This window comes from Sesamum indicum, linkage group LG12 (genome assembly GCF_026168435.1).
Source record: "Sesamum indicum cultivar Baizhima isolate 11 linkage group LG12, ASM2616843v1, whole genome shotgun sequence".
Lineage (NCBI taxonomy): Eukaryota > Viridiplantae > Streptophyta > Magnoliopsida > Lamiales > Pedaliaceae > Sesamum > Sesamum indicum.
The window spans coordinates 18,747,078-18,762,560 of record NC_142668.1 but is presented as its reverse complement, the minus strand read 5'-3'; the positions used below and the strand labels follow the sequence as shown (position 1 = coordinate 18,762,560).

The window sequence follows — 15,483 nt, the reverse complement described above, 5'->3', positions numbered from 1 at the left end:
AAACTTATACTCCCTCGTGATTTTTGAAATCTCTCTAAGACCCCCATTAACTTATAATTATCAAATTGCACCTTGAATTTTTTTTAAAATTTAATCATACTAACGTAATTGTGCCTCACAAAGAATGTTTTATATATCCCCTTAATTCATCAAAATACGCAAGATTTTCCTTTTTTTTTCTTATTATTTTACCCAAAATACACTATAATATTGATCTTTACCTATCAATATTTTCAAGAGTTTTAAAATTGTATTAGAGTTTGATATATTTTTTAATTATTCGAATTTCCTTTACTATAACTAAAGGTTGGCAAGTTTAATTTCGAATTTTGGTAAGTAGAGCTAACAATGATATGGTTTTCAGGGTTAGGTGGAAATGAAATGTTTGGGAAGTAGAAGTAAATTTTGTTGTATGTAAGAGGGCATCATGTAATTGTGACTAGTGCATATACTTAGAGATGGTATTGGTGGGCAACAACAATTAAGTTAAATCACCTACCTACCCACATCTCAGGAGACAAATTATTAAAATTGTAGTTGGAAATTAATTAAAAAATAAGAATGGTGGTGGGTGATGTGTCAGCAAAAGCAAAACAACATGAGTTGGTGTTGGTGTATGGTGAGTGTTGCCCACTTTTGGTGTGAGGGCTATGATCTCCTGTTGTTGATCCTCCAGGAAACAGTCCATCCTCCGTTGTGATCTCGCCACGTGTATTCCAGGAATTGACAATTGTAAATATATATATATATATATATATATGTCAAGACTGCAGAGTAGCTTTGTGCATGGTTCTAATAACAGTTGTGACTTGTTCAATCTGATCTTCATTAGAACAGCAAGAGAGCAGCACCTTGGCAGTTCCTCCATCTGGATAACAACCAGTATCAATCATTTCTTCAAATATTTCTATGCACCTCTTATATTGTTTCTTCCTAGAGTAGGCTCCCAGTCTGGAGGTCCAAGTCACAACATCCGCTCTCAAATTCTTGGAGGGAAGTGACACAAAAAGCTCCTCCATTTTGTCTACAAATCCTGCCCGTCCGTATGTGTTGATCAAGATGTTATACGTGCTGATGTCGGCTTTGCATGCTCCCTCTTCCATTGCGGTCAAGACTTGTTCCATTTTCTCAAACTGGCCTAGACGGCCATACAAGTTCAGCATAGCATTGAGAACAAAAGTATCCGGCTCGATCCCTGATTCTTGCATCTGGTTCACGAGTTCCTCACATTTTAGCACGTTGCCCATTCTTGAATAGGCTGATATAAGCAACATGTGCGATTTCACGGTTGGTTCTATTCCAAGACGCTTCATCTCATCAAACACAGCTTGCGCACCTAGAAGAGCCAAAACAAGTTCGTGTATGTTTATTGACTTAGTAAAAGTCTTAGGTAATACTATAATTTTTTCTGCACAGACGAGCATCGGACTCATAATTCACTAAATTGGACTGGATTCAAGGTGCAGATACCTTGATGAAGACCGGCTCTCCCATAAGCATCCAACATTATGTTATATGAGGCTCTGTCTGGTTCGCATCCCATATGTTGCATGAGGGAAAATATTTCTGCAGCACCATAAGGAAAACCAGCTCGGCTGTCAAGAAAGAAAGCGACAGCATTACATCTTCAACAAGTCTATTGAAAATGATTCGTAGATTTATACCAAAAAGCGACTAGGTTGATCTATAGATTCTGTTCACCTATTCATCAGTTGCTTTATTATGACCACAAATAAAGTCAGATTATATCTTCACCAAACCGGGGTTGGTTTGATAATTACCTGTAAGCTTCCATGAGGGCATTATAAGCATACACATCAGGCTCGTGCCCTGCTTCCTGCAATTGTTCAAAAATCTCTTCTGCCTTTTCACAAAGTCCGTCCCTTGCACAGGCATTCACCAGCGCAGTGTAAGTGCAAATATTCGGTTTACACTTTCTACTCTTCATCTCACGAAACACCTCTAAGGCCATATAAGATTTGTTTTGCTGTGAAAAGAACAATAGACAGAATGATGAGAAAAGAAATTTTGTTCAAAGACCAATGGACAAACTCATAAGTGATCACCTTCCCATACAAATTGATGATCAGTGTGTAAGTCTCAGTGGTTGGCTCGCAGTTCTCTCGCTTCATCCTTTGGAAGATAGCAAGAGCATGTTCAGAATCTCTTCGTTTCAATAGCCCATCGATATAAGCATTATATACAATGGCGCCTGAAGAGGTTAAATAAATTACAATTACGCTGAATCCCAAAGAGCTTCATAGGCCACAATCCAGTCTGAATTCATCATCTATAAAGCTGACAGAAAATTTACTGAAAAGCAAAAGGCAAGATTCTTAATAGTATGTTTCTTTTCTTTCTAAAAATGATAACAAGACCATGGACAATATCAAGACATACTAGGATGAAAGGCATTTTTTCGCATCTCGGCAAAGACAGCTTCTGCGTGCTCCAGCAAACCACATTTGCAGTATGCTTTTAGAAGAAGTGCATAAGTATCCTGAGTCGGAATGCATCTAGCTTCAAGGAGTTCTAAATAAGTGGATTCTGCCTTCTTGGAACGTAGTTTATGTCCATAAGCCTCTATAAGTAGATTGTAGCAAATTATGTCAGGCTTGAAGGAGCTCCTTTGCAATATCCATTCACACGTCTGAAAATGTGCTGCCAATGTTATAGACAAGCAACTCAAATAAAATGAATATGCTGTAAGTCTTTGTAGTTTAGCAAATACTATGAAGGAAGATGAAGAAATATTCAGGGGGAAGAAAGGAAAGGAGAAAGAGTTGTATACCACTATGATTGGATCCCATTTTTTTTTGAGACGAAGACAAACTGCTATACTGATTAAGTCATCCCAAGTAGTGTTGGTGGGAGGCAAATTGTCCAAGGAAGACCATATTCTACTTACGTCGACTTCCTTGTGCAGAAAGTTGAGAATCTCTTGAGCAATGGGGCTCAAGACTGGGAAAATTCCATCAACAAATCCAGATCCATATTTCCATCCTTGGCCCCTCAATGAACCACCTTCAACACAATGAAGATTTTAGACAAGAGGGAAAGAGCTGTGTTTATCTGCATGGTCTGCACATATCAACAAAATAATTTGATACCTTTTTTTCTCAAAACCTTTTTATGATTGAAGTTTCTGAATTTCCCACGTTTGTCAATGTAAAGGCTGTCACGTTTCCACTTCTCAGTAGATTCAACACCAGCACCTTTTGCTCTCCACTTGAACCCACACGCAGAGTGTCTTTGTCCCACGATCATGTAATTTGCAGGGCACTTGACAGATAACCTACAAAAATAGGGAGACGGCAAATTTACATGGTAATCTCCAGAATGTACTCTTCTTTCTTCTTCCTTGATAAAAGAGGAGCCATGTAGAGAATGAGAGAATAATAAACAAACATGACCATGTGCTTTTTACAAAGGATCAGTCTAACTGCTCAAATTTCGCTGTTCTATGTCATGCTCAAATTAGCATCTGAACGAGGGGAAAAAAAAAACAAGAATTGCAAGAAACCTGCACACATGGTGGAACTGATCATTTCTTTGTGTATCTTTTACAACCGAAAGCAAATCTTGAGGCAATTAACTCCAGATAATATGTATTTCTTGAAATTGCAAATTTCTTGGGCAAGATACAGAAAACATATCCGCACAATTCTTTTACAGCAGATAACAAACAAAGACATAACCATATGAAAACTTTGACAGTAGAATTGGAGTATAAGGAAGTGTTCATTTATTCAATAAAAATAAAACAAAGAAGACAGCCAAGAAACTGAAGGAAACAAAAGAGGAGGCTCACATGAGTGCGCAAGTATGAGTTCAGTATCTATATCTATATTTGATGTTCATATGTGCATTAAAATCTATATGTACATACATGCCGCTATGTGTAATGCAAAGAGATAACGTCTTTAAAATATCAGAGACGCTACAAGACAGACGATTCTCTCTCTCTGTCTTCCTCCCCTCCACTCTCCTTTGCCTTTCATCTTTTTCTGTTTCAATTTTTTCATTTAGTTTCAATTACTTCCATAGTCGGATAAAGATTATACGCTCAGGGCCACGATATTCATTAAAATAAATATAGATTTTACAAAAGTATTATAATTTTAAAAAATATATATTAGCCAAATTTACTGAAAAAAATTAGACAAGAAAAAAAATGTAGATTTTTTCTAGAAAAGCGAAGTTGAGGAGAGAGAACGAAAGAGAAAAACAGAGGTTAAAATAAATTAATATATCAAATAATTAAAAATATCGAAAGATAATTTTTTTAATTATATAAAGGTATGGATTACACACTCTCTCCCTCTCTCTCTACATTACTTTTCGTTTCTCGGAAAAATGAGGGTTTAAACTTTTACTCTTTTATTATTGTCAATCATTCTCCTGTTATCTTAATCTTTTTATTTATTATCTTTAAATAGTTCAGCAATATCTTTTTTCTCTCTCTCTCGTCATTTTTTATATTTTTTTTCTCTCATTCCTCTTTTCTTTTAAAAATGTTCACCCATTTTTTCTTTCATCTCTCTTCTTATTAAACTATTTTTTTAATATATATTTTCTAGTTATTCAATTAAGATAAAAATAATAACTATTTTAAATTTTTTAATTAATTTCAGACGTAACTTTTGTGTGCTACATCCTTTAATACTACCTGACTAGTAAAAAATTCATACCAAGATACGGATAAATATTTTTAATTTAAATTGAAACTGTAATATAAGATCTAGTTTTCTAATCTTTCTGTGAGCTGATAGTACCTGCATAGAGGGAGGCCATCACGATCTTAGGACAACGTAAAGTGACGTGACTCTTACACCGTTTTATATTTATTTATATATATATTTTATTTATTTTGATTTGCCAAAACTATTTTAACAGTAAACTAAAATTTTCAAAACGGCAGAACGAAGTTTAGCCAAATTTCTTCAATTTTGATCAAATACTTTTCTTTTCTTTTTTATGTTTTTGTATTTTTTAATTACCAAGAAAAAATTTCATTGGTTTAGAGAATCTCATTTCTTATGAATTAATAATTTAATTCATATTTATAAATATTATCTATTTTTGAATATATTCAATATTTATTTTGTAGTTATCTGAAATCTTATATATTTTAATATTATAATTGAATTATTTATTTATCAAGAAAAAATTTTCTTAGTCAGAACATCTACTTTAAGTATATTAAATATTTATTTTGTACTTATCAAAAATCTTATCTCCAACATTATGACCAATTTTATTTGTATTATAATATTATAATATATTATCTTATACAACATTATAATATTATAATATTATTCTAATATTATAATTGAATTCATATAATTAAATAATTTTATAACTCGACACTCCGTAGTCCATATGCTTATTTTTATTATTTTTCTATGTTGCAGTGGGAAACTTACACTTTTTCATGATATTTTTTTCATTGTTACTGAAATTATTTAATTAACAATCTATAGCCTTATTAAATTTTACTATTTATTTATGTTTATACTTATCTCTGGTATGGCTATACTATTAACTTTGCTATTTATCATGATATTATTTTTCATGATACTTGAAAATTACTGAGGTAATAATCACTACAATATCTTTTTTTTTTTTTATCAAATTTTAATATTTATTTATCTTATGGTGTTAGTTTATATATATATATAATTCTATGATGATTGCTTGATTCTATTTTTGTACAAGAAGAAATAGATTTATTTGGTGTTAATAGGTTTATGTTTTACTTTATCATTTATTTGTTTAATTCTACTTATTTCACTTAGTATTTATTTCTGTTTAAATATATATATATATATATATATTTATCTTTGTATACTATTTTTTCTTCTGTATATTATAGTTGAATCCGTGAATATATTTGTTTATAGTTTAATTTATTAATCTTTTTCATATTTTATTATTTTTTGCTTTTCTACAAAAAGGAACACATTTATTTAATATCAACAGGTATGTATTTCATTTAACATTTATTTGTATAATTATTTTCTATTTTCATTAAACAATTTCAAAACTTAACACTTATCAATATGTTTATTTTTATTATTTTTCTATTTTATAGTAGGTATCTTACACTTTTTCATGATTATTAAAGTTATTTAATTAATAATCTCTATCCTTATTAAAGTTTAATATTTATTTTGCATTCATCTCCAGTGTGACTAGACTGTTATTTTACAACTTATTACGATATTATTTTATTTTTATATATAGGAAAATACGAGTTTTTAATCATATAGGGAAAAAAAAGGAACTTCCACGATTGTTTCAATCATCTGATGGTTATTCATGTGGAATAAATAGATGGAAAAAAAAAAAAAAAAAAGAGCGGAAGAGGCGAAAAAAGTCAATAAGGGTAGCAAGAGAGTGAGGAAAGTGGAAGGTCAAACAAAAAAAGATATTTTTAAAACTAGCTTATTATAAACTAGGTTTTTTATTGATGAGATCCATTATTTTATAGATTTTTATAAATAAGATAGAGTTCAGTATTAGTATCGAACTCCAATAATGCCAACTAAATATATAAATCATATCATGTCTAATTACATAAATCAAATGGAATCTAATAGTACATAGATTCTCTTATAATTTTATTGTAATATTATAATTTTTAATATATATATATATTTGTATTTCATTTTATTTTAATCAAAATGAAGGAAAATAGGATCGATGAAACTAATAATAAAATAGAATAGCTACATTTATACCTATAATCTATATGCTAATTATATAAAATATACATATATTTTATATAATTACAGAAATTATTTATAATAGCAAAAAAATAGATTATGTGTATGTAATTTTTAAAAAAATGAGTAATTTTGTATATAAAAATGATTAGGTAAGGGATTGTAGGTGCAATTTTTTCAATGAAATAAGATGATGCAAATTGCAACTAATACTATAATATGCATACGCATCCGAAGCCGAGGCGGTCACGGTCCGCTTAATGCCCCGCCCAAACAATCAGCCGTACCCAAATCCCCACGTTCCCACACCTCCCATGACTCTCTCTTTCTCTCTAACCAAAACCGCTCGCAATACCCAGCTCCTTCCCCTATAGGCTATACATACGCAAGTAATAACCTTGGCTAATAATATTTCACCTCTTCCTCTGTTTACTCTTTACTCCAACTCGGAACATACGATCATCTGATTTGGGTATTCGGAGAAAAAAGGATTTGAAGTGGACGATAGAGTCTGAAGATTTGGGTATTTCTGATTCACATGTTTTCAGATATTTCACTGGTTCAGTAACCCTAGCGTCTCGGTAGAATTGCTGCTGTTTTTTTTTTTTTTTTTTTTTTTAGTGTGTGTTTTCACCTTTTCCATAACCACTACTTCGATGATTAATGGTGTTCGGTAGCGTGCTTGATTGGACCTGTTTATGTCTTGATCACATACTGGGATATTATTTGCATTGAACTCCGTGAACCAGGAGGTGGTTTTTGACTTTTTGTTCATATGATTTGGTTTTTGAAGGATCGATATTCTCTTTCGCTACATTTGTGTTATCATTGACACTGCAGCACTACTGCTGTTCTCTTGTTTGGTTACTGATGATATGAAAGGATTTCTTTTATTTGCCGTTTCTCAGTTTCATGAGACTCGTAAATAATTAAATTAATAGCTTCTCGTAATTTTATACCTCCATAATATGTTATTCACATTATGGTGCCGAGCATTCCTTTTTTTTTTTCTTGGTTATCTCATCTACACACATGATTGGCAGGTTGAGTAGATGGTGTATGTCATATAATATAGGCTGAGGGAAGTCTAAAGGAATTTTTTGTTGGACTTGAATAGAAAAAGAAAACAAATATATTGCTTTCTTGCTAACCTGAAAAAAGAAGTCATAGCACATCAAAATTTTTGGTTACATCCTGAGTCACACATGTTAGAGGTTAAAATGGTGTTTCTGGATGTGAAGCCGTAGACTGGAGTGGACTGTCAATGTTTGAATATTTATATTATTGCAAAGCAGCAACCACCCAATGAATTGAGTTTTTCTTCACGAAGAAACTTTTGATAATTAAAAGGTTCTCATTACTAGATACTGTCCTTTCTGCTCCTGTGGAACGTCCTCATCCCCCTAACCCTCCAATCACCCCAAACAAAAGAACAACCAAAACATCTGAGACACTTTCTAGGTCGGCTGATTTCTCTTTGGTCCATTAAGTTGATTGAGTTTTCTGTCTAGAGTCTGTCATCTGGAAAAGAGGCAGAGAAAGAAGTGATTTATATAATTTAATCTCTATCTTGTTGACGTCATATTCTCAAATTCCTTGATGGGGCAGCTTGCAGGTGGTCCAATGGAATTTGATGAGGATAACGGGGCTGCTGGAAGTATTCCTGAATTTGGTGCAATCTTTATGTCAAATGCCATGACAAAGAAAGAGTGCTTTAGACGTAGAATATTTGCACTACCATCTTCTAAGGCTGAATTTGTGAAACATGTTAAAGCTGGCATGGTCTTGTTCCTGTTTGAATTTGAGAAGAGACAGCTGTTTGGGGTTTATCAGGCTTCTACTGATGGTGCAATGGACATTGTTCCACATGGATTTAAATATTCAGGAAAGCATTTTCCTGCGCAGGTATGGAAAGATTCATGTTCCTGTTCTTTTTGTACTATATTAGTGGGTTCTTTATTCGAGGTGGGAAATTCATCACCTTTTTAATCTGTGATTTCTTTTGTGAATCCCTGACATTTGTGTTTTATTCTTTTGTTTGTACTCTTATGTTATCCTGCCCAGGTTTGTTTCACACCAATATGGTACTGTGATCCACTTCCTGAGAGAGAGTTTCGAGATGCTATTAGAGAGAATTATTTTTCTGCAAAGAAATTTAATTTTGGTCTGTCTGAAGATCAGGTTTGACTAGCTTTGCGCTCTGTTATATTTTCCATTTCAGGGAGATGAATACAGCTGAATTTTATTCCCTTTCCAACTTCCTTTCTGTAAATATTTAGGTCCGCAGGCTTCTGTCTTTATTCAGTTCAAGAAAATTGAAAAATAAGATTCCCTCTTATCAGCTGGCAGAAGTACTTGTTGGAGCAGCTGGTAAGGACAGAGGACTGGTGGGTGATGACAGATTTGCAAGTGAGAGAGAATACATAGAACCAACCCAATATGACGAGTTTAACTCTGCTGTATTTTGTGATTATCAATCAAACTCACTGGCTAGAGCCAACGAAGATGAAGTCTTGATGGATGATGTGGTCAATACTGAAGGGGAGTTACGTCCTTTTGCTGAGGGAGATATTCTGGCTAAAAGGAGAAGAATAGACAACGATGTCAGGTTAATTACAAATGATCTGGAAGAAAATGGCATATATAACCATGGAATTCTAAGGCCCTTTCACATTGATTCTCCAAAGCATTCCTCGGATGATGAGGTAAGAAGATTCGCTGATGTGCGCCGATTATTGACAGTTGAGAGGGTACGGAATGAAGAGCAAGTGGATAAAGTTTGCAATCCTGTTCTCTCTCCCGAGTACACGATGGACCCACTGAATGTAAGAACCAATGACGATGATAGGGTTATGCAGAGGAACAGATTGTTTGGTGAATATAACATCGGTAATAGTTTTGGGCGGGTGTTTGCAAACGACCACTATGGAAAGCCTTTGGACAAAAGCAAGCATCAAGATGATCGGTTCTTGTTGGATCATCGTATACAGAGAGGACAAAGTGTTTGTGATAGTGTTAAACATATGTCCTATAGTGGTGGCAACCTGAATTTACAAAGGCCAGCAAGAGAATTGATAGATGATCACCAGTGCTCTATGAATTGGAAATTGAAAAGTAAAAATCTTTTGAATTGTGATCTTAGCCCTGTCAGTGCCTTTGAACACTCTGCCAGGCTTATGCATAAAGTAAGAAATACAACTTCAGTTGGGATATTTCCAGTAAGTGACAGAATCGAGAGTCAACCTGATTTTGGCACTTCTTCTATACAAGATTTCTCTTCCGAGAATTCTGCACACCTGTTGAACTGTGGTCGAAGGATTATTCAAGAGAGGAAGTATCCGATTGTGGAAGGGAGATTAAATGAAAGTATGATGGACAGCATTCTCTCCTCACCCACCTTAGCTAGGAACACTGGGTATATTCCCATTGTTGATGGAAGAGTAGTTGATCATGGAAGGTTTAGAAAGATTGAGAGAGTAGACAATGAAGAGGATATTCACACTGTTATTAAACCTGTCAACTCGAGGGAGTACCCCTCTTTCTCCAAGCAAAAGCAAAGTTTGTCTTCATTTTCTGATAAATTGTTACCAGAAAATGGGCTCTCTCAGCTAACTGTAACTCGTGATTTTTACCCCTCTCACTCAAAGTTTGGTGATGCAACTATTACCAGAGCTGTCCCTTACATACCTGAAAAACCCAATTTCTCTCAGGGATGCAGAGCATCCACGGCAAATAATAAGATATCTAGCTTAGTGCGGGAAAATCATCCTCAGCCTGGTTCTCTAGGGAACTTTTACTCCTTGTCTAATACTGTTTTGCCACCATATTTCTTGGAGTCCGAAAAATTTAGCAGATCCTTAGATATTTCACCTGAATGTGGAAATAGAGGTTTAGAATTAAACACATCAGGGCACCAAAGTTCCTTGCCTCATGTACCCACTAGTTCTATTCTAAACGCTGACTTGTCTATGCACATGAATCTGAATGCCTCCCCTCCAGGTAACTACCAAGGCTTGTTGTTTCCAAAGTGTTCTTTAACTTCTCTGCAGTCATCTGATCGTGGTAATACCGAAGGAGAAAAGAGGTTCTTCGGTTATGCCTCCAGATCAAGTGAAAGTCATTCTATATTTGCTAGGAATCTTCCTACAGCATCAGAACGTGTGATCGAGGATGTTCCTCGGCAGGATATGAACTTTGTGGTTGGTAAAGATTTAGCTGGCTCTGCATCAAAAGATTACAGTGTTGGTGTTTATCACCCAGAAAGAGATTTGGCAAGTTATAAAAGTGATTGCTTTGGAAACTCTCGCTCTATGAATCTTGGGGAGCACCATGGAATCTCTAAAGCTCCAGATTTTAACTCCAATGTAAAAAGAAGAAGTGTGTTTACTCGGTTGAATTGCAAACTAGAATCTCATGTTGGTGAAGAGAGAAATGATAGTCATTTTAATGGTCATGACTGTTATATGGATGCATCAGCTGATGAAGTCATGGATATATTGCAGCAGGTCAATAATCCATCACCGAGGAATCTCAGAGTAGTTGGAGCAGCTAAACATGGAGAAAATGCGATGGACGAACTGATCCAGAGTCATAATGACAGTAATCACTCTAGACTGGAGAAGAAAAAGCTGAATAATGCATGTGTAGGTACTGTAGAGAATATTGATGAAATGCATAAGGAAACTCGAATGGTGGATTTTAAGCGTCGCAGTGAAACAAAGAAAAGCTTTGTTCGAAGTAGTATCTGTTCAGTTGAAGGGAATAAGATTACTGGCATTAGTGAAGAGGTTGAAAGCTCCATGAAGAAGACTTTGAAACGCAAAAAATTGATCAGACCTGTATTTAGGAAAGTTGAATCTTCTAGTGACATTAAATGCAGCAACCAAAATTTACGGCTTCCAGGTCAGGGGGTCCTTAACAAGGATGATAAGCAAAGTCGTGACAGAGCCTTCGGTATATGTGGAGCTGAGATGCTCGGTAATGATACCAAATTACGCAATGTGTTAGCTTCAAGCACTAATCAATCCACCGGCTGCAATACAAAAAAGCAGTCAAATCCTGAGGAGCAGAAGGAATTAGAAGCTCACCTCTTGCCATCCATAGGCCATGAGTTCAGAGGACATAAAACACCCGCTGTAGGTCTTCAAATCGGTACTTCGCCAGTTCAACTCAATGAAAAACCTCAGTGTGAGAGTTCTTGTACTCAAACTTCTGATGAAGGCATGTTGTGCAAAGATAATGATGCAATTGTCAGCTGCTTGAACCTGGAGGAGTCAGCAGGCCTCAGACTTGGTGCTGGTTGCAGGAACAACCTTATAGAGGAGAAAAAGTTCAGCAAGTTGAAAAGTAAAAAGAAAATTAGAAGAACTAACAAAAAAGGTACAGAGCCTTCTCAGTGAAGGAGAGCTGCATTTCTTGAGATGGCTTAGTTTGTTCGTCGCTGGAAGTCTCCTTATACTCATCGCAGCTGTTTTTTGTTGCTAAATAGTTTTTGCCAGTTGAGTGACTGCTGGAAAAATTTGGCAATATGCAAGGCCTGGAGTAAGATGTATCTTTTGCTTTTGTCAAAGCTACCAGGCAGGAGAGCTGACTAGGGTTTTATGATGGGGCTTTTTCTTGACTATTGCTTGCGCTGATTACAGGACAGTTTGTTTTTTGTGGAGAATAAACTGAAGTATACGTATTCAGGAAGCTGTTTTTTTTAGCAGACCCAAACTCCAGTCAACTCTCCTTAGCATGTAGATTGCACTATAACTACTTTAAGCTTTAAGTGTTCTGGTGTTAATAGAGTTTTGTGTCAACAGCTGACGAATTGTATTAGCAGCTGCACATTTTGTCTTTTGCCTGGCTGTATGGGTGATTGCTTCTGAGGCAGCGAGCAAATCACTTTCGATCTTGACTGATTTCTTGAAGAAATTATTTTTTGACATTGTTTTCGGGAAATCCTTTTGTTACTGAGAGGTGATGTTGGGAATATTGTTGAGTCATGCTGAGTGACGAAACACTTCCAGTTACTTTTCATATGCAATGGTTTCGCTTATACTTCTAGCAAAGTTTAAATTTTGAGGCTTGAGCTATACATGAAATTTATTGCTCTATCTTTGAAATTTCCCCACTTTTGCTAATCAGCCTGAAGCTTCTAATGACCCCATAACCACTCACCATTCAGCAAGCTAACGACCTTGGGGCAGTTGACATTTTTCCCCTTTGGTGGTGGTAAGAACAAAAGTGGATAATGTGGATGTGATCGTGGTCCGGAATGCGGCTAGAATTAGAATATTTGAATGTCATAAAGATAGGAATAAGGATATAGGACATTTGACACTACCAATTATCTTATCTTGTTTACTATATTATGCTCTCTTCAAATTTAAAAAACAAAAAAAGAAAGAGAAAAGTGTTGTGGTGTTGTAGAAGATCAAAACAGAATGTTTAATTAGGTCAAATCTAGATCTCATACTTCAATTTACCACTGTATTAGTCAATTGGACTTATCCATGTCTAATAACTCCTAGAAAGTTGTTTAATTTTTATTATTAATCTGGAACGATAAAACTTGAGTCAAAATCAATATATTCTTGGTAGATATTCTAATTATGGGCATCCGAAATCATGCAAAAGTCAATGGCGCTATTGTTCACCCTCTGGCATCTCAAACTAGAGTTCACTGCACAGCACAGCCAGAGATCTTCCCTTTTGATCGATGGCATCGCATTAATTCCGCAGACAAATAGCCCCCGCCTGGACAACCCACCAAAACAAATACAAGACTGAAACGTGGGGTTAGTGTGAAATGATAGTTGCCAATCCATCGACACATAACCACACTACTGCATAGACTTTTAAGGATGAAGATGAAAGGGAATTTGATTCCACACCAAGAACCGGCTTCATGTTGCAGTACTCAATGCCATTTCCAACTATTCTGCAAGTACTATAAATAGACGCCTAGAGATTAATGGTTTCAAATGTGGATAGTTTTGAGAAGAAGAGAGGTCTGGCATGAAGATAAGGAGTGTTTTGATTTGGTAGCCAAGGATGACTTGCCTAGCTTTATAGCCTTTCCACAACATCCAACACTGCAATCATAATTAATTGGATTGTGTGTGTTGGTTTTCTGGGCAGGTCCCTTGGCTAGTTGATCGCCTCTTGTTCCTCATGCCGGATCTTCTCTTCTTTGTTTATTATTATGGCGCTATACTACTCTTCAAGCTAACATTATTTATTGGCTTATTGGCCACTGCTGATGGCTTCATCTCAATTGGAACTAATATTATGGTAAGCTACTTGTATTTCTATCATTGTAAACCAAATAGATTTGAGATGTTTTACATGTTATTACAAATATATTCATAAGTGCAAATACGTAAGAAGAATTAGTAGTTAACATGAACAATTTAACATGTGTATAGCAAAATTCAAGTAGCTACTAATGCTGGCGTCACACATGCATCTTATTCAAATTAAGTAGTTAATAAGAAAAATATGAGCTTTGATTTGTTATGTGCCGTTGATTTTTTTTTGGTTTTACTGAGTTCTATGTTTAATTTCTGTGGCATGCAGTTCTGCCATTATTGCATGAGTATATATATTTAATTTCTACGTTTCAAGCCTTTTTCCATTCTGTATCATATATATGTTTTGCAAGCAATAATTGTCTTATATGTGCAAATGCGTTTGTTGCTGAGTTCATGCATATGGAAAATTGAGGATCCATGACCTACTCTCTTTTTTCTCATTATTACCCTACATATAATTTTTCCAGTCAACTGCAGCTTCTTGTTTCTGATGTTCTAACTGTGTGATTAATATGAAAACAATACATGCAGTTCAGAGGAGACTGTTTCCTTGTCCAGTTATAAAGTGCCTGTTGTGACTCCAGATATTCCTAACAAGGAAACACATCAATATTTTTACGGAGGAGTCATTGAAGAAATGCTGCTTAAATATTCATGTGAACCATAGAGATGAAAATTTGCGTGGTTTCTGGAAAACAGAGGTAAACGGAAGCCCCCGAAGAAAGTGATTGACGCATAAGCAAACTTTTGGTAATTCATCTCTTCTACACTTTTTGTATCAGCATCTTGAAGGTTAGCATTATTTTGATGACTTCACTTCACAATATGTCAGAGTGAAAGGTGTTGCTCGCTTCAGAATGCAGTTGTAGTTTACTAAATTACCAATCCATATTGCACTTGTGTTTGAGTATTGACACAACAGTAGTCGCAGACTTTTCTCAAACATCACACTCTCTTCAGGTTAAGTGTACAAATAGTTAAGTGGTATGCACATAAGGTTGACTGAAAAACTTGAACCAGTAAGTCACCTTTCATTTATGGAGCCAGCTTTCATCTCTGCCCTGAGTCGAGAGTGTGAGAGCCTTGTCAGGTTTGCTTAATCAGTTTTAAATCTAGCTCGCCTCAGATTTACTTCCTCTTTTAAGCTTGTTTTTTGGGAAGTAAAAGATGATAATTGAAACAACAGTTTGGTGGGACTGGGCTGCATTGAATTTGGAGGTTTTCTTGTTTCTTGATGCATTGACATAAAGGGAACTACCACTCCTCCACCTACTGCTAGCTGTTTATTCTTTTCTTGGCACTACTGTTCTACACAAGACCCTTAACCAAGTCGCTTTAATGCTTTCAGATGCTCTCAGCCATCACAATTCACATGCCACTTTACTTACTGCTCTATAACAAGTATATTATGCTTCAGGTTTCTGCAACACCTTCAATGTTCATCTGCTCTGTCCAAA

At 35.2% G+C, this 15,483-nt stretch overlaps 2 protein-coding genes across 7 annotated transcripts; one reads left to right on the top strand and one right to left on the bottom strand.

Annotated features, from left to right (window-relative positions):
- Positions 1-425: 425 nt before the first annotated feature.
- On the bottom strand, positions 426-4,043 carry LOC105175950 (Tetratricopeptide repeat (TPR)-like superfamily protein). 4 transcript variants are annotated; one of them, XM_020698263.2, is made up of 8 exons: positions 3,890-4,043; positions 3,111-3,295; positions 2,792-3,024; positions 2,401-2,650; positions 2,067-2,212; positions 1,782-1,987; positions 1,471-1,595; positions 426-1,336 (listed from the first exon to the last, which is right to left on the bottom strand). In XM_020698263.2, coding segments are annotated over exons 1-8 (1,722 nt in total). In that variant the 5' UTR covers positions 3,892-4,043; the 3' UTR covers positions 426-761. The 4 variants fall into 4 exon arrangements, with proteins under 4 accessions (XP_020553922.1, XP_011096896.1, XP_088732276.1 ...); XM_011098594.3 differs by having other exon boundaries at positions 3,812-4,017; XM_088876150.1 differs by lacking the exon at positions 3,890-4,043 and adding an exon at positions 3,524-3,805.
- A 2,922-nt stretch (positions 4,044-6,965) lies between these two features.
- Positions 6,966-12,702, top strand: LOC105175876 (DCD (Development and Cell Death) domain protein). 3 transcript variants are annotated; one of them, XM_011098507.3, is made up of 4 exons: positions 6,966-7,251; positions 8,337-8,633; positions 8,793-8,909; positions 9,008-12,702. In XM_011098507.3, exons 2-4 carry the CDS (start codon positions 8,352-8,354, stop codon positions 12,125-12,127), a joined length of 3,519 nt encoding a protein of 1,172 aa, XP_011096809.1. In that variant the 5' UTR covers positions 6,966-7,251; positions 8,337-8,351; the 3' UTR covers positions 12,128-12,702. The 3 variants fall into 3 exon arrangements, with proteins under 3 accessions (XP_011096809.1, XP_011096808.1, XP_011096807.1); XM_011098506.3 differs by having other exon boundaries at positions 6,966-7,309; XM_011098505.3 differs by lacking the exon at positions 6,966-7,251 and having other exon boundaries at positions 7,316-8,633.
- Positions 12,703-15,483: the final 2,781 nt, after the last annotated feature.

Excerpts from the sequence above, each read along its gene's own strand:
- LOC105175876 (XM_011098505.3), top strand. The coding sequence starts at position 8,328 with ATGGGGCAGCTTGCAGGTGGTCCAATGGAATTTGATGAGGATAACGGG. Across the intron at positions 8,634-8,792 it reads GAAAGCATTTTCCTGCGCAG|GTTTGTTTCACACCAATATG; the intron begins GTATGGAAAGAT and ends TATCCTGCCCAG. Across the intron at positions 8,910-9,007 it reads TTGGTCTGTCTGAAGATCAG|GTCCGCAGGCTTCTGTCTTT; the intron begins GTTTGACTAGCT and ends GTAAATATTTAG.
- LOC105175950 (XM_020698263.2), bottom strand. Across the intron at positions 3,025-3,110 it reads AAAGGTTTTGAGAAAAAAAG|GTGGTTCATTGAGGGGCCAA; the intron begins GTATCAAATTAT and ends ATTGTGTTGAAG. Across the intron at positions 2,651-2,791 it reads AATGGGATCCAATCATAGTG|ACGTGTGAATGGATATTGCA; the intron begins GTATACAACTCT and ends GCACATTTTCAG.